Raw genomic sequence first — 21,886 nt, 5'->3', positions numbered from 1 at the left:
CATGGGGAAGTCTAAACAATTTGCTGTCAGTTTGTTGCCTAGAAAAAAAGGGCATCTCCAACAGAGAGCAGTGCCAAGCCCTTCTGCTACAGGAGAAATAATCTACTTTGGAATATTTCGAGCCAGCATAACTGAGTCATGCTCTTCCTTGGAGACAACAGCACAGCAGAAACATATGCAAAGGCCTCAGGGCTCTTTGTCTTACTGTATTCTCACAGCACTCACTTGCTGTGAAGCTCAACAAATAAAGTCACTTCAGCTTCCTATTTAACACAGGAAAGTTGTTTTAGAAAACACGGACGTTGCCACTTCCTGCGAAAGGCGACTCCAGCGACGTCCTCGCCTTGACTCGAGGATGCAGCAACACGAGCTCACATCCTGCCTCCATCACCACAGGGAGCTGAATCCTCGTGAAGGAGGAGCAGATGTCCCTCAGCATGGTAAGTCACATTTTCTATATCATTGCCTCTTCTCAGTCGTGCTCCTTCCACGGCAGACAGCTGATGGGCAGCGCTGTTTAATTAGGGGAGCGCTGCATCCTCGCTAACATCTGCACTGCACACATGGAAAACCCCCTGGGCACAAATGAGCACCATGCCAGAAGAGCTAAAGCATGGTAGGAAATGGTTTAGCCCCAGCAGAAAGCCTGGCTCCATCCAGGGAGCTCTGAGTGAGGCACAGCCAGTTAACCCTTTGTTCTGAGGCCTGGGAGAAGGGCTGTGATCATTCACATGGATGTTCACTTCCTGCACCACCCTCCTGGGGACAGAGACATTTGTAAGCAAGAATAAAAAAAATTTAAAAATTAAAGACTTCCAGGAAAATAAGGATGAGGATAATTTTCCCCATGTACAGAAGCCAAGCTCTGTTGGTTGGAGATCCTCATCTGTGCAGTTCAGTGCCTTGTCTCCCCAGGACACCTGCTCTCCTCTGATCTCATCCCTGAGTCACTCCAGCTTTTTTTTCCTCTTGAAATATGATGTGGGAAGTTTTGGCCAGGAACTGTTTGATCCTGGGACAACTTTCACTCTTGAATACATAGCAGCAAGAGGCAGAGGGGCAGATCCCTCCTTTTTGGGATGTCTGGAATCCACAATTAGGTTAGCAAGACTTCAGCAGCTGAAGATGAACTGACAGATGCAGACCACCCCCTGTCTAAACCCTGCTCCACAAAGCTGCCTCCTGACAGATGTGGGATTAAATCCTCCTGCATCTGAGAGTCCATGATATACCACAGGGAGAGCTGGAAGCAGGCACTCTTGCAAAATAAAACTGTGGAGCACAGGAGTTCCTGCCTTAACAGAGCTGCCAAGTCCAATCCAAAGCATTTGTACTCAGTAAAAGTCCCACAAAATGAAAGGTTGCATTAGGAAGCTATAATTAAGAACCTCACTTGTGTCAAGCCAAATTGCTGCTGGTTTCATATCCTTTATTTCTTATCTCAACAAATGAACCACAACACCACCAGAAAGGAGAAGCCAAAGCCACAACAGAAGGATCACCTACGACTCACATTATCCATCCTTTCAGCAGCCAATATGCTCCATAATCTCATCACTCCGATCGTATCACGGCAACAAAGGCTTCACACACACTGAGATAAAATTATACCATAACTGGAATTAAATATCTGAGTCATTGAGGGGCTCTATGGAACAACTAATGAATGGGAAAAACAATTGGAAGCAGTTAAGGTTTTGCTGAACCGAACCAAAAAGGAAAAACAGAAGAGACAGCTCTGCCTAAGGCAGAGAGAGAGGCCAGACGTGAAATACACACACACACACATTTCTAATTCATAATTTTGGAGGAAGTAATGGAAAGAGACAATATCAGAGTCCCTCAGCTCTAGCATTTCTTTAACATATCCTGTTACATGAAGGTATTTCCTCTTTTTGTTCCAAAAAGGGAAACCAGTGTCTCCTGCTTTTAACACATTAAAGATCTGCTTTGGCTTCAGTAACAACACAATGTCAGCAGTTTAGGAGCACGTTCCTCATTTCAATTCTCCAAAGCAGAGCCTCTGGATTTCCCTGATGCAGCTTGGAAAGATGTTTGATTAAGCTGCAATCTGGCCTTTTAAAGGAGAGCAGTGTGCTGCCAGGACTGACTGCCAGCTCCAGCCACCAGCAGCTCTCCAGGGAAGTCACAAATTCAGCACTGGGAAGCAGAGAGGAAGCTTTGGGAGAAACCAGGATTAATTTGGGTAACAAACCTCCAGCAGGGCCAAAGCAGCACTAGAATGAAGAAAGCAGTAATAAGGTATGTGCCTTACTGACCTTTTTTTCCCTGAAGAAAGAGGGATAACAGGAAAATAACATAAATTTAAAAGCTAAATAACAAACTCTCAACATCTTCCCGTGACAGGCTGAGACCAATTAGAGTTATTTGCTGTGGTGCAGCAATGCTAAGAAGGTAATTGTGTTTTGTAATGTTAGAACACGACTCCACCACGCTGATTCCTTTGAAATACAACACTGCCACATCTCCTCTGCCTTGTCCCTCACACAGGGAAGAGAAGCTGCCAACTTCAGAGGAAGACACGTGTAAAGGAGCAGGGAAAACCCCAGTCCCCAGAGCTGGGGAGCTGTTCTCCATTAGGAAAAAAGGCTTCTGCACATTTGGTGGAAACCACTGCTGGCAGCAACTGGAGGTTGCATTTAGTGGCTGGAGAGGAAGGAAGGAGTTAAACCATTGATGTGACATCTGCTGAACAGCCGATTTTCCCTCAACTGGTCCTTGCTTCAAGTCCTACAGCCCTCATACAGAACCACATCTTCAGAAAATGGACAACTTTGATTTCAAAAGTCTTCCACACACACAAAAAATATGTCCTTTGAATCCAGATTTTAGAAGAGCTACTGCTGGTTTCCCATTGTTTGCCTGGAAATCTTGGCTGGCTGGCCTGCAATCTCCTGCCTGGTGCAAAACACCTTCTGGGGCTGGAAGAAAGTCACTCTCATGGCAATGTTCAGACTGCCTCAGCTGCAGAAATCAAAAGTCATCTGCTGATTTTTAAATGCCAGCCTTTAGAATCAGCTGTTTTATCTCTATTTACTGTGGGGATGAAAGAATATGTCATACAATGACTGTGTCATCTGACTTTTCAGCAAATATAGAATATATTCAGTATTTCTTGAGCTTCCCTGTAATGCTATTGGAGTGTTTAAACCCTGAATTCCTGACAGGCTGGAATTATTTAATATGATTTTTTTATTTTTCAAGTCCTTTAGAGCACCTTTAACTCCGCTGACCACATTTCTCTTCAGGATTCTCCTCCACTCCAGGTGCTATTCCTTCATTTGATATATATTTATCTACATATCTGTATATATTTTGTGTTAGCCAGTTCAGATGTGGTACTGTGACTTTTTGCTGCCTCTCCAACACCTGCAAACCCTCCATCAACATTTCTGTTTTCTAGGCATTTGTGCTGCCTCAAAGTATAGAAAATTTTGAATGTTTAAGTCTTCTCCTTCACAACCACTAGAGATAAGGTCCTGCCACCAGCTTTGTATTTGAAGAGAAAGGGCTTTGACTTGGTCACTTCATCCCTCTGACCCAAATGTCAAAATCTTCCTCAGTGCTCCCACTTCCAGCATGCATCCCTTAGTCTTAATTCCACAGGCATTTCTTCATTTGGTTAATGAAGACCAGGAACATATTGGTGCATTCTAGTGAAATCCACTTTGCTTTTGTGCCATAAAAATCTTCCCCAGATCTGTGGGGGATAGTGAAAATACTCTCTCTCTGCAAAACCAGTGATAGCTGGAATAAACCACAGGCATTCCCAAGTGGCAACAAAGAACCACACACACATTAGGTGGGAAATACAAGTGCAGCTGAGCTGTCCAGCCCCACAGAACCAGGGGGTTTAACACATCTGTGCAGACAGAAACATCCTAAATTTTGTTCCCCTACACACAAGCAGGAGAAGAAAAGCCTTTTGTTCCAAACAGACATCACCAGACTGAGATTGTGAAAGCAGCACTGGATGCTCAGTGTGATTCAAACCACAGCAGTGCCCTCTGGCCATGTCCAGGATCTGTCCCCAAGGCCAAGGTGCTGCTGTGACACCTCCCTGGTGTCCCCAGGTGAGGCACAGGTGCCTGAGCATCCTGCAGAACCGCTCACAGATGGCCCAAACCCTAACCCTGCTCCTGCAGCTCCCAGAAAGCAAGCAGCCATGTGAAAAGCAGCCTTCTTCTCCACATGCAAAAAGCAATTATGGTAAAGACACAGAGAGAGCCCTGCGAGGTGCAGATCAAAAGCCAGAGACACGGGAGGCAGCAGAAGAGCCCGATCAAATTCACCACACTCTCCCCAGCTTAAGGATCAGAAATGGAGCGTTCTGCCTCATAAATTCTACTTCCAGCAAATTCAAGCCTAAATCCCCTGAAGGCAATAAGGAAAAGGCAATCAACAACAACTCTAACCACTTCCCAGATGCTCCTGTTTAGTTTATACAGCACTTCTTACAGCATTGAAATGGGTAAAATGGGATTTCAACGCAGGGGGGCTGACGGCAGCAGGCAGGATTCCTCAGTGAAGATACCAAGGGCAAAGGAAGTTCTGAGAAGCATCATATTGGTTATGATGAGTGAACTCAGCGTGCTCAGCCTTTGCTCATTTTAATCTGCCAGTACGCAGGCTTGGCTAAAGTGAACATCCTGCATCTACAGTGCCTTAAAAATCCACAGGAACCACAAAATGAGGGGGGAAAACGAACAAAGTGATGCATTCCCTGGGAAGCCATGAAAAAACTAATCACTGTTTGTTTCCAACTGTTGTTCCGCTTCCTGAGCCAAATGTTTCCAAGTCAGCTGTGGTGGCTGAGGAGTGACCGGTTCGAGCTGGAAAGTTGTCAATCGAAAATTGCAGCTCCAACACTTTCAAACTCCTTAACATCTTTTATAATTCCAGGACCACCTGTTCAAAAAAAAAAGCAGAGCCCCCTGATGACACAACACATGGCCTTATCCCACACTTTCCAATGAAAGCAGTCAGCTCAGGGAGGAAACACCCTGTTCCTCTGCTCTAAGCCCAAAAAAGATGGGAGATGTGCTTGAGACAAAGGGCAGGGGCTCCTACCCTCAAAGCATCAAGGTCATCACTCTCATCTTCAGGGATTGTGGAGCTTCCAGACTCCTTGCCCCACTCTGCAGGATCCCCCCCTGGATTTACAGTGTGAGGTGATCTCCATCCCCAGTGCTGCAGGAGATGACAAAGGAGAAAGAACCATTTGACTCCAGGATAATGGAACACTACCCCAAGTCTTCTCTACCTTGTAGATGCAGTTGTCAGCCCAGATTTGAACAGCATGGGGCATTCAAGACAAAAATCACTGGGTTTTTTTCTTTTTTTTTTTTTCTCTCTGCGTGAAAGAGTCAACAGTGCAGAGATTCTGTTTGACAGAGCATCCCACTGTGAGACACACAACGTGTGCATTGTGCAAACCACTCTCCTGCAGAGCTCAGAAAACAAGGAAGGCTTGGAAAAAATACCCACAATGACTGCAGCCCTCGATACCTCCTGGTGCTTCACTGTGCTTGGGGTTCTTCCTCTGCAGGCACCACAGAGCCACGGTGAGAATGTCTCCACACAAATGCTGCTGAGTTTTGGACAACACAGGGCTCTTTCTCATCAAAGAAAGCTCTACACAAGTATTTAAGCACAGCCCTGCCTTAAAACCTGAATACGCAGGACAAGTGAGATCCCAGAGGAAGGTTCAGAGCAGAAATATTTTTCATTATTTCTAACATCATAGCAAAAGATCCCCAACATCTTCTAAAAAGCAGCATTTCCCTCCTTCCTCTGAGCTTACAGAGCTCATCACCCAGGGAAACCAATTGTACTGAAGGAGAAAACAATAATCTCCTTATGTTTTGGGTGTTCGTTTCCCTTTCCAAGATTTTCACCCCTCACTCATCTCAGAGGCAATTTTTGCTTCGCTTTGCTTGCTTAAAACATTCATTTTGAGTCATCTAGGCCAGGAAAGGATTAGAGGAGCCCTGGCAGAAGTTGCAGAATGCAAGGCTGTTAGGTCAGAGAAATGAGACTTTCAGAGGTAGAACCAACAATCCACCACAAAACCACCACTCGTGCTTTGGTAAAAATTCCTCTCTCTATAAATTTTAAGCAGGTGCATATTAAGAAAAATTAATCATGCACAGCAATGCAAAACAGCACCTCCTCATTACAAAGGAATGAAGCCTACCTGTCTACTCCTGCACCAGGTGCAATCAGCACTTTCCAGGTGAGACTGTGACCCACAGTGGCATTACCTGACTCACCCTAGGTGCAAGGAGGAGCCGCTCCCCAAAATGAGACCCCAGTCCTGTGCTCTGGCCATGTTTCACCTCTAAAGGCAGCAGCAGAAGCACTGCTGCTGCTGGAACTAATTAAAGGCAAATTGGTAGAACTAGGGGCCATGACATGAGGAAATATCCTGCACAGCATCCAAGAAAGGCACCAGATAATCCAAAAGGCTGTTTAAGAGCCTGGCTGTCAGAAATCTTGGAATCTGCCAGGTCCAAAGCAAGCAGTTGCTTGTTCCCTCATCCCCTTCATTCCTTCACCTTAATTAGCTGCAGCATTTCAGACCCAGTGCCTCAGCCCAGACAGCCCCTCTGGAACAACCCTTGCTTCCACGCAAGGATCAAAACCTACAGATCCTGAAGGATTTATTAAATCTACCAGGAGGCTGAAATGCCTCTTTTCCCCCAAAGGCAGCAAAGCCAGAATGACTCCACAAGCAGCACAGGTCCCAAGAGTTTGTGTGGTTGCAGCATTTCCCAAAGGTGGGAAATTTGTTTCAGGTGTTTATTCTCTGCTTCCTCAGCCCTTCAGGAATTGTTTTATACCTGGAAACCTCAGCCATGGAATGATGCTGGAATAGGATGAGTTTTGAAGCCCCTCCATTCCAAACCATTCCAGGATTCTCTGAGATGATGCCATGAACAGATGGGATGAAGCTGTGGACTACATGGACAGGTTTAACCCTCTCACTGCCAACACAAACGTGTTCAGGAACCAGATCCAACACAGAAGAGATTTCTGTCACTTCAGGTTGGATTGGCTACCAAACACATCAAAATCCAGGTAATTCACATGCCTCAAAAAGAACATTAACTGCCCCAAATCTCAAGTGTCTACCTGGGGCTTAGTAAATGATTTTAAGACAAGTTGGGTGTCTACAACATCCATTGATGCTGTAATTAGAGTCTGTGCTCAGAACCACCACCTGAGTCTCCAGCAGCCAGTTACAAAAGGAACAGCTTTGCTGAAAGCCCCTTCCCACATTCCATCAGGGAATTGTCCCAAGGCAAGGGCAGAGGGCCCCTTCCAGCACACTCCACATTCTGGCCCTGGGCTTTCCTCACCCAGCACTCCTGGGGCAGCCCCTTCACCCTCACCAACAGAGAAATCTCATTTACTTCACATACCCTGGGCCGCCTGCTCGTCCCCAGCAGTGCCAGGCATGTATTCACCTTCCCAAACAATTCACCTGCCCAAAAGGCCAGGCTGGCTCTGGTTTTCCTGACAATTCACTTCTCAGGCAGCAGAAAGTGAGATTGCACCCACTCAAAGCAGTTATAAGTTCCCATTTTCCAACAATCCTTCTAGAAAACATCGCTCTTGGCTGTTGCAGTTGCTCCCCCACCTCCCTAATAATTAGATTTTTTACCTCAATAGCAGATGCAGTTGCTTTCTTGTAAAAAACCCAGAGTTGAAAGATGACTTCTTTCCCCCTGCCACCACCCATTGAGTGACAAAACAGACAATATCCCATTGTTCCATGTACAACACTCTGAGCTGTACTTTCTGCTCTGAACACACTGCAACTCTACTTGAGGCTACAGCAATTTCCATGCAGGAGGCAAAGGAGAATCTTGTCTCTGATCTAATACAGGATAAATCAATGTGCACTCATTTATTGTTTATAGCTCCCATCAGCTCAAGGAGAGACACTGTCCTGGAGTTTCAAGGCTATCCAGGCTGCCTTTGTAGATGGAAACAGACACTGCACTTAGGAGGTATTTTGAGAGCTCTGTTCAAACATTTCCCAGGAGTTCAGGAGGGATGGGAAATCACTAAACCCTGGCAGGTTCTCATCACTCTCAGGACAGGATTTTGGGAAAGGCCAAGCCAGGTTCACATCTCCCTTCTTGCCTTCTACAGAAATTCAGTTTCCTATTAGTCACTGCCCTTGGGCAGGGGCTGGGGAGCTTAACTGGAGTTTGTGTGAGATGCTCGGATAAGATGAGCTGGGGAAGGTCAGCTCACATTCATTACTGTGCATCCAGGTGATGCAAGAGCTTCTCCCTGTCTCCTTCAGCTGCTGGAGCTGCAAAGAAAAATTACCCAGCCCAGTCAGAAAACCATCAGCACCACAGGGAGCACATTTTTCTGGATGTGGTCCGAATTCCTGTCAACTTTGCAGGATTCTGACCCTGTGTGGTGGCTGCAGATGGGAACTCCCTGGAAGTCCTGAATCCCAGCACAAGCCAAGCAAGGGAGAGTTTAATATTCCTCCCCATGCAAGTATTTTCTCTCATTAAATGCTTAAGAGCTGGAGGATTTGGGAGATTAATTTTTGCAGCTGGACATTTTCTTTAAGAATGCAATTTTCCACACAATTTTCCTCCTTTAGCTCTCTTTTATTCTAACCCCAAGACACCCACTTACCCAGGAGAGGACTCTCCTTGCAAGGTTTGGAAAGGAATTCACTCCTGCACTTCAGTCCTTTCTTTTCACATCTGCTACAGGCTTGCTTTCAGAAAACCCTGTTTCTACTTATTTCCACCCAGAAACTTGTCTCCAGTTCCAGGCAATCAACACCAAGAATCCACAACTACAAATTCATTTATCCAAAGACCTGACTGGAACAAAACCAGACTATGGATAGGTTATTTTTTTTTTTTTTTTTTTTAATTTAAAAGCACAAGAAGTTCCTTAAAAACCACAAGAGCTGATCCACTGAACCCCAGAGGCACACAGCACTCAGTGACATGGTTGTGACAGGCTGGAGAATGGACTACAATTCAGAGGAGTTTGTGCACACAGGAACACAAAGCAAGGGTGAGATTTAATTATCTGCAACCTCAAACATGTGATTGAAATTGAACAAGGGGCAGCTACAGCCACTCTGTCTTTCCCCAGGTGTCAACCTGGAGAGGATGGGGGGGTCCTTCACTGCAGTCCCAGCCTGTTCTGGGGACACAGCTCAGTGAAAGTTTTGTGGTTAACCTGCCATTGAATCCCTTGGAGTTGATGATGGCCAGGCACAGTAATGAGGAAGCTGCTCCTCCAAATTCTGGCTGAATATGCAATTATGAGAGTTTAAGCAAAGCCAGAAGGAAAAAGCCTCCTGACCTTCCCTGTCCCCATGTCCTCACCTTAACCCTGGCAGGCTCTCTCTCCCCTGCACTTCTCACACTTTTCCCCTGGAAAATAAAAGCTTCTGACTGAAAAGGTGACATCACACAGTTCTGTTAATGCCATTTCAGCCCTCAGCAGCCAAGGGGAGGCAGAGCAGAGGGGACACATTTGACTCCTCACAGCTTCCACGAGACACAACTTTGCTGCATTTCACAGCAGATTTTCTGTGCAGGCAAAGAGCAAAAGCTGGGCTACACGTGCTGGTTTTTAAACAAGCTTACTTTTGCCAGTGCTGCTGTCAGTGTGCTCACTCCCTGATTTAAGCTTCCCGCTTCCCAGAGATAAAGGTGCCTTTCAAGTTGTTGATGCCAGCCTTCCCTTCCTAATCCCTCATCCCACCCTGACTTCAGAAGGCTCTGTATCATTCCCCATTGCTTCCAGAGCATAAGCTTTATATTTCTGCAGTAAATCCAACTTTAACAGTGATTAAAACATACAAATAAGAGACATTTCATTTGAAGGATGCCAGGAAATGAGTTCTCAAAAACCACACAGCGATCCTGTAAGAAGCACAAAATTGGTCCCTAAAGAATCTCCCTGTATTTCAATGTGTAGAACTTTATTTATTAATACATTCATTCTCATGCCTGTGCTTTAACACAGTCATGCTGGCTTCCAGCAATTGTTAAGCCTCACACAACTTCTTCTTTGAAGGGATGGGAGGCGAGGGAAAGAAAAGAGGGAAGAGTGATTAAAATTAGTCACAAGGAATCCTATAAATACACCCGTGGATGGAGGAAGAAATCTCTCTTCTATTTAACTTAAAAATAGAGGGCTAAACTTTAAAAGACAAACAGATGGGATGAAGCAAGGATAAAACAGAGCTCAAAGAAAGTCAACTGGGCAATTTATTCAGGGATCTGTATTGTGGGGTGGCAGAGGAGGAGGAGGGAAGAAGAATCTTGATTATCCAAAATTAATTCCTGGGTTGGGAAGCCATAAGGGAACTCATCTTATTGCTAGAGGTATTAAATCTCAGAGGCAGTATGGCACAGAGCTATAACATGGAAGAAAGGGATGCCTGGCCAGGAAATGATGCATTTGTTCCAAAAGTTCAGCCTGTGGCAGCAAGGGCTGGATCACAAGAGCTCTGTGTGTGCACCTGCAATTGGAAGTCATGGGGATGTGCTGGACAAAACTGCACAGATCCATCCACGAGGCGTAACACCAACCAGAAACTCTGTGAACACACTCAGACACATCTGCTGCCACATCCAGCCTGCTGCAGGGCGAGGGCTTTAATGAAGGCACACTGAGGAGAAAAGCAAAGCTTCTGAGGGATGGTGGCTGCTGTTTTCCCCCTGCCAGTGCTCACAGGCTGGCGATGCCCCACTGAACAGCACATACTGTCTAAAACTACTGCAGGCTCTTTGATAAGAACACAACAAAGACGTGGAAGGCATTTACCAATACTTCTCTTCTTGGAAAAATCAGGATGTAAACTAGAAACAGACAAAACAAGCCTCACAAAGTGCAGATGTTTACAGTGCTAGGAAAAGACATGAGATAACTGCAGTGGGACAGCGCCAAGGGAAGGACAGCGCGCAGGAAAGGGCTTAAGGTCATGGGGGAAACCACAAAACTGTATGGTACAAACAGCACTGGTGGGACCTGTCCGGCCCCGCGGTGTCACAGGGAGCTGTGAGCAATAAACGAGCGGCAGCAGCCGGACCCGCTCTTACCGGGCAGCCCCGACACCGAGCCCAGCTCTGCCGGTCCCAGCGGGAGCAGCGGCCACCCCAACGCGACAAACCCCGTGCGGGCAGCGACAAAGCGCTCTTACTTTCGTTGGGCAGCTCCTCCCGGTCCGGCTCATCCAGAGGGGCTGAGGCGCTGCTCCCGCTGTCGTCCAGGGTGAGGATCAGCGGCACATCATCGTCCATGCTCACCGCCATGCCGTCCCTCCGGCGGCGGCCCCGGGGCTCTCCGCAGCTCTCTGGGGTGGCGCGAGGTCAGCAGCTCTGCCGGGCCGGCCCGAGCCCGGGGCGGCTTGCGGGGCACCGGGACACCGCGCAGCGCGCACCCATCTCCGGACAGCGCCGAGCTCCCTGGACAGCGCAGGACAGCGGGATCAGTGGGGCCGTGCGGGTTCGGTGAGGCCGTGCGGGCTCGGTGGGGCCGTGAGGGCTCAGCTCACACGGCGGGGCTGCCCCTCCCGGCCCGGGCACGCAGCACGAACCGCTCCTGGGCGAGCTGCTGGTGCCGAGGCTCCGGGAGCAGGGCCGGCATGGCGCTAGGTGTCCCGGGCACACATGGCTCCGTCCGTGCCCCGCAGCACCCGGGGCCGCCGGCAGTCCGCGCACATCAAGTTCCCGGAGCGCTTTTGCGAACTGCGCGATGCCACAAGGTCACGGATTGCTCTAAAAGGTGATGGAAAAGGAAGATGAGGCAGGCCCAGGACGGCGCCACGGGGACAGTTCACAGCCGCTGTCCCTGTCCGGTGAGAGGGACACCGGCACGCCGCTGTCACCGCGACGGGGAGGCCCGGCCCGGCGCCCTCCCAGCGCCCTCCTCCCAGCCCTGGTGAACCCGCTCCTTACCAGCCCCCTTGCCCGCGGCCCCGGGACTCCCCGGACCCTCCAAACCCCCCGGGATCGCCCGGCCCGGGACCCCCGCACCCCCCGGCCCGGCCCGGCCCGGCCCCTCCGAACCGGCGCCCGCAGCGACGCGGCTCTTTCGCGCCCCGCCCCCGCCTCCCATTGGTTGCTACAGCACGGGCCCCGCCCAAGGAGGCGGGACCTCACGGCTCCCGCCAATCCGCGCACACAGCCTACCCCCACCGCTTGCCAGAGGATCCGCGCTAACCCCGCCTCCCCTCCCCGCCTCACGCACGTCGCCTCGCCATTGGATAGCAACGCTGTCCCTCAAGACAGATGGGCGTGCTGATTGGTCCGAGGTGGCAGGGGTGGGCTCTGGGGGGGAGTGAAGCGGGGGCTGCCATTGGCTGTGCTGAGGCCCCGCCCCAAGGTCAGGCGGTCACCGGGCAACGGCGGAACGCGGGCGGGAGCGGCTGGGGGACCGAGGGGAGCGGGCCCGGGACCCCGCGGTGCTCCCGGTCCGGGACAGCCGCTTCTCCCCGGGCCTCACGGAGAAGAACAGGGAGACAGGCCCTCGCTGTGCGCAGATCCTGCTGGCGGTAGGAACGGGTCGGGCCCGAGTGCAGCCCAGCCGTGCCCTGGCACAGTGGGTGCCATGAGGGGCATCCAGCAGCGCTGGCTCTCCAAAGGTCCTGCAGGACACGAAGCCTGCCAAGGTCAGCTCTGCCAGCTCAGCTCCTTTTGGAGGGTCCCACTCCAGCCCAGTGCTCCGCTGGTTTCAGTGGAAAGCAGCCCTGCAGCAACACAGCTTCAACCCCCAATAAGCAACAAGGCAGGGTGCGGTCAGAGGTGGAGAGTGAGATTTGTGTCAGTGCTGAGCAGGCAGAAAAACGAGAGCAGCAGCAGGGAGGATCCCCAGCTGGGTACAGGCCTCTGTACCAATAACTCTGGCCTGAGCTGGGCACCAGTGACAGGCTGGACTGCAGGGAGGAAACAACTGGACATTTCCCCCACCTCATTTCATTCAGATTTAATGTGGGTTTTTTTTTTTTTTTCACGTGAGCACCAGCTCCAGCAGTAACAGAGCAGCTTTTGCTCTCATGCTGGGCTGCACAGCTTTGGCAGAACAAGAGGACAAGGCAACAGTAAAGCACCAATGTGAGTGAGAATCATGGAACAAAATACAAACAACACATTTATACTTAAACAACATTGTCCTCACGTGTAAATAGCAAGAAGTGCCAATTCTGACCTCCTGGAAGGCCTTGGTGACAACCTGGGCCAGTGTGGGACTGCAAAGTGTGGCTGATGAGATGGGCTCTAATTTCCCCCACTGATTCCTCAGACCCTGAGCACAGCAATGGGGGTAAAGTGGCCAATCCTGGCCACACAGGCCACTGTTAACTTGATTTTCAGATTAAATCTCTCCTTATTTTAAGAGGCTTCCCTTAGACTCCAGGGCAGTTCCCCCAGTTTGCTGAGGACTCGCCTCTCTGGATCTCCCACGTGCTGCTGAACAGCATTCCTGCTCCCGTGTCAATCCTCAACCCTCTTGTCTCCATCTAGTGTCCAAACCACATCTGGGCTCTCTCCCAGCCCAGTGACACCTGCAGCCTTCACAGCTTGCACATCACTGCGCCTACATCCCAAACACAGCTGATCAGGCTGGGATTGACACCAGCACTGCCAACCCCTCCTCTGAGAAGGCCACAGTTGTTTCCTGTCCCTCCAATTTTACCCCAAGTGGAGAAGAGCTGCTGGATTGCCTCAGTGGGAAGCATAAGGAGAGATCTGAGAGCTTGGAGTGAATCACAAGGATCCTCACTCACCTTCTCAGGTTTTAATAATGTCAGGTTATGCTTGCTTCCTGTCAGGCCCAGAAATGAGCAGAAATTCCCCTCAGTGCAGGCTCCTGGCTGGCTCCAGCTCCACCTGCTGGAGTGGGTCAAGGCTCCATCCTGCTGCTGCTCAAGGTGCAACAAAATCATTTCTGGGGGCAGAATGATGCTCTTAACCTGGCTTGGTGTGTCCTTGGGTGAATGTGAGTGTTTCCCTCAGCATGGGAGCTACCAAACTCCCAGTAACCCCAGCAGCTCCTCACTGCAGCCTCCCTCCCCAGGGAGCAGTGGCTGCAAACCCACATCACCCACCCCATGTCCTTTATCCACCTCCATACACACAGAGCTGCTCTTTCCCACCTCAGCAAAGGAAGTGGAGGAGCTTTGGAGGTGCACAGGTCCCTCAGCAGCATCCCACAGATCCTAGATTTGTTTCAGAGCACTTATTTGGTGACACCGTGGCACTGCTGTGAGCACCTCACAACCCTCAGCCACACAATTATGGATCTACTCAGCACCACCTCATCACCACGAGCTGCCAAAATCCCTGGACAGATCCTTGTGTGTCACAAATCCCACCCAGCCTGGGACCAGGGCAGTGTTTTCCTCACCTCTGTGCTCGTCCTCCCTCGTCCTGCTTTGTCAGAGGAGTCCATAAGGTGTTGGTGGCACAAAGCAAGGACAGCAGGGAGACACCAAGGCACATCCTGTGCATGGAGGCAGAAGGAATGGAGCTCATTTCCTGGAGAAGGGAACCTTTGGGAGGGCCTCAGCAGCCTCTCAATACCTGCAAAGAGGAGGCGGCCATGAGGGCTGGGCCAAGGTTTGTGCTCAGGAAAGGACACAAAATCAAATTAGAAAGGTACTGACTGGATAAAGGGAAAATTTCCACCCTGAGGACAGTGGAGCAGTGGGAAGGAGGCCAGAGAGGCTGTGCAGCCTCTATTCCTAGGGGTTTCCACCACCTGACTGGACCTGCCTCAAGCAGGTCAGACTAGGGATGTCCTGCATTCATGCAGGCATGAGCACAGGTGGGATGGAGCAGGACTGCTCTCAGCAAAGGTCTCTGTCAGGCCCTCAGACCCCAACTGCCCCAGCCAGACTCACCTGGGACCCCACCCCAGCAGCACCCCCTGTCCTGGGAGCTGCAAAGCCCCTGCCTGTCCCCACAATGTCCCTGTACCTGTGCCCGGACAGGCCCTGCACTGCACTGGGGGCACTCCTGTCTCCTGCTGCTCCAACCTCCCAGCTGGATTTCCCAGACAGCAGGAACTTCCTCTGACACCCCTGCACATCACGGGGTGCTGTTCCCACCAAGGTTCTCCTGCTCTGGTGCCATGGGGTGTGCCCTGAACCAGGAGGTCACTGCTCCCAGCACTGTGGTCGCCTCTGGCTCCTGGCTTGGCTTCCAGCACGGAACAGCCCCATCCTTCGTTTCCAGCCATGGAAAAGCCCAGGGTCCTGGTGGGCTTGGCCTCAGGCAGACTAAGGCTGGATGTACATCCAGAGGGACACTTGGCATCACTTCCAGGGGGGTCTGGCTGTGCAGCCACCTGCTGCCTTGGCATTCCTGGGCACAGGAGATCCGGACACGCTGTTGGACCGACCCCTCACCAGAGGGCCCTGGGGGGCAGCAGGGGTTGTTGGAGCGCTCTGGTTCTTCCACCTTTCTGTGCCGAGGCTGGAAGAAAGGCGAATCCTGTCCGGGGGGGTGCTCAGCCGGCTGACAGACTGGGAGCGTGCTCTGCCAGGAGCAGCCCAGCCTTTGGGGCCAGCATCGCTCCCGGGGTGTCTCCAGGCACACAACTTCTCCCTGTGGCCGGGCTCGGATGTGGCCGGGGGCGCGGAGGCCGGGGGATGGACGGCTCGCAGGGGAGCGCCCCGGCGGCGTGGGGAGAGGCCGGGCTGGCTCTGGGGGACGGGCGGGGGGCTCCAGAGCAGCGAGTGGAGCTTGGCTACATCTTCCTTCCTCATCCGCGGAGCTGCCCAGGCAGGACCCTGCGGACTGGCACCGAACAGGGACTCGTCACAGAAGGACGGAGCGTGGCTTCGGGACCTTGCAGGGCGACAAGCGGAGAAACACGGGCTGGTTACAGCGGGGGAAGGCAGAGGGGGAGCCGAGGGGCTCCGCAGGGCACCGACGCGGGGCAGCGGAGGGAGCGCCCCGCGGCACGGCTCACCTGCACTGGCCGCCGGGCCGGGAGCCGCGCGCTGAGGGAGCCGCCGGAGCCGCCCAGGGCGGCGGGAAGGCGGGCGGCGGCGGGCGGGCCCCCGCGGGCCGGCCGAACAGCGACTCGTCCACGAAGGACGGCCGCACCCGGCGGCGGCCCCGGGGACCCCGCGGAGGGCGGCCGGTGGCGGCGGCAGCCGAGCCACCAGCGGCCGGGGCCGGACCTGCCGCCCGCATGGCCGCGGCCCCGGGGCGGGCTCGGGGCGGGCTCGGACCGGGCCGGCCCCTTCCGGCCCCTTCCGCCCCCTTCCGTCCCCGCCCCCGACACGTGGATCCGCCGCCGGGACCGACATGGCGCCGCGAGCCCGCCGCCAGCCCCGCGGAGCGCCGGTACCGGGCGGGAATGGGACGGGAATGGACGGGACGGGGCGGGAGCGGGGTGGAAACGGGCTGGCCCGAGCGAGGCGTGTCCCTGCGCCCCGTGTCCCTGCGCCCGGTACTGCGGCCCCGGTGTCCATGTGCCGGTGTCCACAGTACCGGTGTCCTTAGTGCCAATGTCCCCTGTGCCCATATTCCTGGTACGCGTGTCTCCAGTACCACTATCCCCACGACCAGTGTCCCAATGCCGCTGTCCTGAGCACCCGTGTCCCAGTACCTTAGTCCCCAGTACCCTAATCCCCAGTACCCGTGTCTCAGTACCAGTGTCCCCAGTACCCGTGTCCTAGTGCCAGTGTCCCAATACCCATGTCCCAATGCCACTGTCCCAGTGCCAGTGTCCCCAGTACCCGTGTCCCAGTGCAAATGTCCCCAGTAGCCACAGTCACCAGCACTGGTGGCCCTGCCTGCCGTGCCGACAGTGCAGAGCTGCAGTGACCTGGCCCATCACCACAGCCATGTCCCCCACTGTCCCCAGGTGCCTGCGACCCCACTGCCCGCCTTCCCTACGGCCACCGAAGAGGACGATGGCGCCGACGCTGACGCTGAGCTGGACACTCAGGCCATGGTGCGGGCCCAGAACCAGAAGAAGAAGAAATCCGGGGGCTTCCAGTCCATGGGTGCGTGTGAGGCAGGGGACAGCTGTCCCTGGGACAGGGACTGTCCCCTCCTGCCCATGCCCCCTCACTTGTCCCTGTTCCCCCAGGCCTCAGCTACCCTGTCTTCAAGGGCATCATGAAGAAGGGCTACAAGGTGCCCACGCCCATCCAGAGGAAGGTGAGCCTGGGGAGCGGTGGGTCCCTGTCCCAGGGGGTGGCAGTGGGACAGTGACAGTGACAGTGACGATGGTGTCCCACAGACCATCCCTGCCATCCTGCGTGGCCGGGATGTGGTGGCCATGGCCCGGACGGGCAGTGGGAAGACAGCCTGTTTCCTCATCCCCATGTTCGAGCGGCTGAAGGCGCCCAGCCAGGCCGGGCCACGCGCCCTCATCCTCTCACCCACCCGGGAGCTGGCCCTGCAGACCCTCAAGTTCACCAAGGAGGTACAGGGGACATGGGGATGAGTGGGAACAATGGGGACAATGGGTTTGGTTCTACATCCCACCAATATGTTTATTGCTTGCCCTGCAGCTGGGCAAGTTCACTGGCTTGAAGACAGCCCTAATCCTGGGAGGAGACAAGTAAGCTGTCCCCATGTCCTCTCCAATCCCTGCTTCCCTGAGCCTCCCCAAAACCTGGTGAGGGGCTGAGCTGCCCGGTGCCACCCCAGCCTCTCCCCTCTCTCACAGGATGGAGGACCAGTTTGCTGCCCTGCATGAGAACCCTGACATGTGAGTGGGGCACAGGGAAGGGACCCAGTGGGGAAATGGCCACCTGCCATCTGGGAACATCACTGGTGTTTAGAGCTGTTGTGCCTGATGGGCATTCCTGGTGTTCCCTTGGAGCAACTTCCTGTGGGACAGCTGGGCCTCTATTGTGTCATCTTTGGGTTGGATTTGGGACCTGCTCCCAGGATGGTGTGGGGACACTGTCTCCCCCTTGGCCTGGTCCTGTCACCCTCTCTGTCCCCACAGAATCATAGCCACCCCTGGGCGCCTGGTGCACGTGGCAGTGGAGATGAAGCTGAAGCTGCACACCGTGGAGTACGTGGTGTTCGACGAGGCCGACAGGTCAGCAGGGCTGTCCCCAGGGCTGGCAGTGTCCCCACACGGGTGAGAGGCCCAGGGAGGGACCTGCCATGTCCCATATCCCCTCCCTGCAGGCTCTTTGAGATGGGCTTTGCTGAGCAGCTGCAGGAGATCATTGCCCGGCTCCCGGACTGCCACCAGACCGTGCTGTTCTCCGCCACGCTGCCCAAGCTGCTCGTTGAGTTTGCCCGGGCTGGTGAGGACCTGGGGCAGGTGGCACTGGGGACAGGGACAGGCACAGCCCCACAGCCAGGCCAAGCCTAGCACTGGGAAAACCAGGCTGGATTAATGCTGGGCCAAGCGGGTGTCCCCAGCAGGACACCCCTGAGTGACCCATGTCCTGTGTGTCACCGCAGGCCTCACTGAGCCCATGCTGATCCGCCTGGATGTGGAGTCCAAGCTGAGTGAGCAGCTCAAGGTGAGATGGGGGAATTCAAGAGGGGCTTTGTGCCCCCTACCCGCTGCAAGCCCCCTGCTGCCAAGGAGGGGATGAGGGTGGCAATGGTGGCATGGGGCTGAGCGCTGCCCCCGTGCTGCAGCTGGTGTTCTTGCACGTGCGTGGGGACGACAAACCGGCCGTGCTGCTCCACCTGCTCCGCAGCGTGGTGAAACCCCAGGACCAGACAGTTGTCTTCGTGGCCACCAAGCACCACACGGAATATCTGAGGGAGGTGAGTGGCATTTGGGGGTGCTCATGTGGGCTCTGCAGCTGTGGCAGGTCCCTGCTGGAATCTCTCCCTCTGTTTGAAGGAGAAATCTCAGAATATGTCATCATGGAAGTGCTGCATCCATTCACCCCTCAGAGAGAGGAGGGAGCACTTCAGGATTTGGAGGTGCAGGTGGCCACTCTGGAGTCTCTGGCCCTGTCTCTCTGCTGAGGGCACAGCCATCCAATCTTCTCTCCCTTTGCCAGCTGCTGACGGCACAGGGCATCCGCTGCACCCACATCTACAGCTCTCTGGACCAGACTGCCCGCAAGATCAACATTGCCAAGTTCTCCCAGGGCAAGTGCCCAGTGCTGCTGGTCACCGATGTGGCTGCCCGGGGGCTGGACATCCCCATGCTGGACAATGTCATCAACTTCAGCTTCCCTGCCAAGGGCAAGCTGTTCCTGCATCGTGTCGGTGGGTGCCAGTGCCCTCACTGTGTTGTGGTATTGAGGGACAGACTGGGGACAAAGCAGTGTCAGGGTCCCTGATGTCCCAGCTGGACTGTGAGGGCTCTTGGGAGCAAGATTGATACCTTCCCTGTAGAGTTTCCCCTTGCTTCTTGCCAGCCATGCCCCCATGGTAAATGTCACGTGTGTAGACTACCAGGGACACCGGGGATCCCTTGCCTGGGTGGGGCCAGGCTGGGCATGGTTTCCCATTGTCCTCTTGCCCGTGCCAGGTCGTGTGGCCCGAGCTGGCCGCAGTGGCACTGCCTACTCGCTGGTGGCTCCCGACGAGATGCCCTACGTGTTTGACCTCCACCTCTTCCTGGGGCGCCCACTCGTCCTCGCTGGAGCCCAGGAGATGCCTGCAGGTGAGGGGTGGCTGTGTGGCCACTGGGGTGTTCTCCTTGGCCAGTGCTGGAGTTTGTGGTCTTGTGGTGGGGAAAATGGGGTGTTGGGGGCTGTGATACACTCTGTGTGTGGGGGATGCTGGTTGAACTGTGCCAAGCTCCCTGGAGCTGTCAGCTCTGCTGTGAGAAATGCAGGCTGGGTGCTGGGGAGGTGACACACTGCTCTGGGCTGCAGATGCTGGTGGGGTCCTGGGCCGTGTCCCGCAGAGCCTGGTGGATGATGAGGAATGCCTGCTGCTGACGGACCACGAGAACTCTCTGGAGCTGCGCAGCCTCCGCCGCGTCGCCGACAACGCCCACAAGCAGTACCTGCGCTCCCGGCCCGGCCCCTCGCCTGAGTCCATCAAGAGGGCCAAGGACCTGGATGTGTCCCAGCTGGGCATGCACCCCCTCTTCAGTGAGTGCTGGCGGGATGCCGAGGGAGGGAACCCCATTGCCCTCCCCATGAAACTAATCTGTGCCCCTGTCCCTGCCTGCCTTCCCCAGGAGCTCGCTTCGAAGACACCGAGCTGCAGAGGCTGAAGTTGGTGGATAGCATTAAAACCTACAAGTCCAAGGCGGTGAGTTGAGATGGATGGGATGGGATGGGATGGGATGGGATGGGATGCCCATGTGGCTCACTGGGAATGATGCTCTTGCCCTGGGGACAGACTATCTTTGAGATCAATGCCACGTCCCGGACACCGGCCAGCACCGTGATGCGATCAAAGCGGCGCCACGACCATGCCCTGATCGAGAAGTTCCAGCGTGGGCAGCAGGAGAAGCGGGCAGCAGCACTTAAAGGGCAGGGGATGTGCCCGGCCCCTCCCGAGCCCCAGGATGGGGAAGGAGAGCAGGAAGACCTCCAGGTAATTGGGTCATGGATGCAGGAACTGCTGCAGAGCCGCCTTAGCCCTGTGCTGGCAGCACCAGGGCCCCAGATTGTGCTGGGGTTTGGAGGTTGGTGCAGAGACTTGTGGGGATATTGGGAGGATGTGGCTCCTGAACCCTCCATGTCCCCATCCAGGACGTGTTCTCCAATGTGGGGGGCCAGAAGCGAAAACGGGGCCGAGGAGAAGATGGCCCCAGGAAAAAGCCGCAGCAGCCGGCACAGCAGGCTGAGGACTTCTACATCCCATACCGGCCCAAGGACTTTGAGAGTGAGCGGGGGTAAGTTCGGGGGGGCTGCTGCTGCTGTCCCCTCCCAGCCTGTGTGGGGGCTGCTCTCATCACCCCCCTTGGCAGGCTGAGCGTGGGCGGCGAGGGCAGCGCCTTCGAGCAGCAGGCGGCCGGGGCCGTGCTGGATCTCATGGGCGACGAGAACCACAACCTCAACAAGAACAAGCAGCTTCTCAAGTGGTGAGTGGGCTTTGCCCATGGGCTGGAGGGGAATCAAGACTGGGGGTGGCACTGCTTGGTCCCACCACCCTTCTGTCTCTCTCAGGGACCGCAAGAAGAAGCGGTTTGTGGGGCAGACGGGCCAGGAGGACAAGAAGAAGGTGCGGACGGAGAGCGGGCGCTACATCAGCAGCTCCTACAAGAACAACCTGTATCCTGCCATGGGCACTGCTGCCTGCCTGGGCACTGCGGGAGCAGGGCTGGACCTGTGTGTCAGGGCTCCAACCCCTGCCAGGGCAGCAACCAGGGGAGGGAGCACAGTCTGATAACCACAGCACAGGGTGAAGTGAAGAGTCCCCCACATGTTCCCTTAACCCACCCAATCCAGCTATGAGAAGTGGAAGCAGAAGTACAAGGTTGACGAGCGGGATGAGGATGAGGAAGGGCCACGCAGCAGGGAGCAGTTCAGAGGGAAGCACAGGCGTGGGCACGGTGAGTACCTGAGACAAGCCACAGAGCCCTGCACTGTTCCCCTCAGCCTGGCTCTGAGCACAGCCCTGTCCCCTGCAGGCACAGGCCCTGGGCAGCCCCCGGCGCAGGGCAGGGTGCGCTCGGAGCTGAGGAACAAGCAGCAGATCCTGAAGCAGCGCAAGAAGGCGGCCAAGCAGCGCTTCCTGCAGAGCGGGGGCCTGAAGCGGCTGCGGGCGCGCGGGCGGCAGCGCGTGCAGGAGCTGCGGCTCATGGCCTTCGGCCGCCGCGCCGGCCCTGCCAAAAAGGGCAAGCTCAGGAAGAGGATGTAGGGCACACGTCCTCTGGGCCTGGGCTGGGAGCTGGGCAAGGGGACAGTAAATATTGGTTGGTTTTGCATCCCAGCTTCCGTCTGTCCTTGCTCCAA

General features: G+C 54.4%; 3 protein-coding genes across 4 annotated transcripts in view; 1 reads left to right on the top strand and 2 right to left on the bottom strand.

Annotated features, from left to right (window-relative positions):
- TPCN1 (two pore segment channel 1) overlaps window positions 1-12,006 on the bottom strand; it is a 42,355-nt gene extending 30,349 nt beyond the window's left edge. The window contains exons 1-2 of one of the 2 annotated variants that reach the window (XM_066562100.1): window positions 11,982-12,006; window positions 11,225-11,801 (exon numbers count right to left, since the gene is read on the bottom strand). In XM_066562100.1, the coding sequence (XP_066418197.1) occupies window positions 11,225-11,336 (112 nt within the window). In that variant the 5' untranslated portion in view covers window positions 11,337-11,801; window positions 11,982-12,006. Of the gene's footprint in view, window positions 1-11,224 lie in introns of both variants that reach the window. The other variant, XM_066562101.1, reaches the window with a different exon arrangement.
- Window positions 12,007-12,993: 987 nt separating this feature from the next.
- On the bottom strand, window positions 12,994-16,339 carry RITA1 (RBPJ interacting and tubulin associated 1). Its single transcript, XM_066562469.1, has 4 exons — window positions 16,315-16,339; window positions 15,997-16,243; window positions 15,370-15,872; window positions 12,994-14,603 (listed from the first exon to the last, which is right to left on the bottom strand). The coding sequence occupies exons 1-4, from the start codon at window positions 16,337-16,339 to the stop codon at window positions 14,383-14,385; spliced, it is 996 nt and encodes a 331-aa protein (XP_066418566.1). The 3' UTR covers window positions 12,994-14,382.
- Window positions 16,308-21,858, top strand: DDX54 (DEAD-box helicase 54). Its single transcript, XM_066562107.1, has 20 exons — window positions 16,308-16,376; window positions 16,900-17,041; window positions 17,128-17,198; window positions 17,281-17,466; window positions 17,555-17,604; window positions 17,713-17,754; window positions 17,998-18,093; window positions 18,186-18,307; window positions 18,468-18,529; window positions 18,651-18,782; window positions 19,025-19,235; window positions 19,501-19,635; window positions 19,850-20,071; window positions 20,161-20,234; window positions 20,325-20,522; window positions 20,681-20,823; window positions 20,899-21,012; window positions 21,098-21,202; window positions 21,380-21,483; window positions 21,562-21,858. Exons 1-20 carry the CDS (start codon window positions 16,338-16,340, stop codon window positions 21,789-21,791), a joined length of 2,478 nt encoding a protein of 825 aa, XP_066418204.1. The 5' UTR covers window positions 16,308-16,337; the 3' UTR covers window positions 21,792-21,858.
- Window positions 21,859-21,886: the final 28 nt, after the last annotated feature.

Source organism: Molothrus aeneus, chromosome 18, assembly GCF_037042795.1.
Source record: "Molothrus aeneus isolate 106 chromosome 18, BPBGC_Maene_1.0, whole genome shotgun sequence".
Classification (NCBI taxonomy): Eukaryota; Metazoa; Chordata; class Aves; order Passeriformes; family Icteridae; genus Molothrus; species Molothrus aeneus.
This window is presented reverse-complemented; position numbering and strand designations above follow the sequence as displayed.

Excerpts from the sequence above, each read along its gene's own strand:
- DDX54 (XM_066562107.1), top strand. The coding sequence starts at position 16,338 with ATGGCGCCGCGAGCCCGCCGCCAGCCCCGCGGAGCGCCG. Across the intron at positions 18,308-18,467 it reads CGTTGAGTTTGCCCGGGCTG|GCCTCACTGAGCCCATGCTG; the intron begins GTGAGGACCTGG and ends GTGTCACCGCAG. Across the intron at positions 21,203-21,379 it reads AGCTCCTACAAGAACAACCT|CTATGAGAAGTGGAAGCAGA; the intron begins GTATCCTGCCAT and ends CACCCAATCCAG.
- RITA1 (XM_066562469.1), bottom strand. The coding sequence starts at position 16,339 with ATGTCGGTCCCGGCGGCGGATCCAC. Across the intron at positions 16,244-16,314 it reads GGTCCCGGCGGCGGATCCAC|CCCGCCCCGGGGCCGCGGCC; the intron begins GTGTCGGGGGCG and ends GCCCGCCCCGAG. Across the intron at positions 14,604-15,369 it reads CAGGAATGCCAAGGCAGCAG|GTATTGAGAGGCTGCTGAGG; the intron begins GTGGCTGCACAG and ends TCCTCTTTGCAG.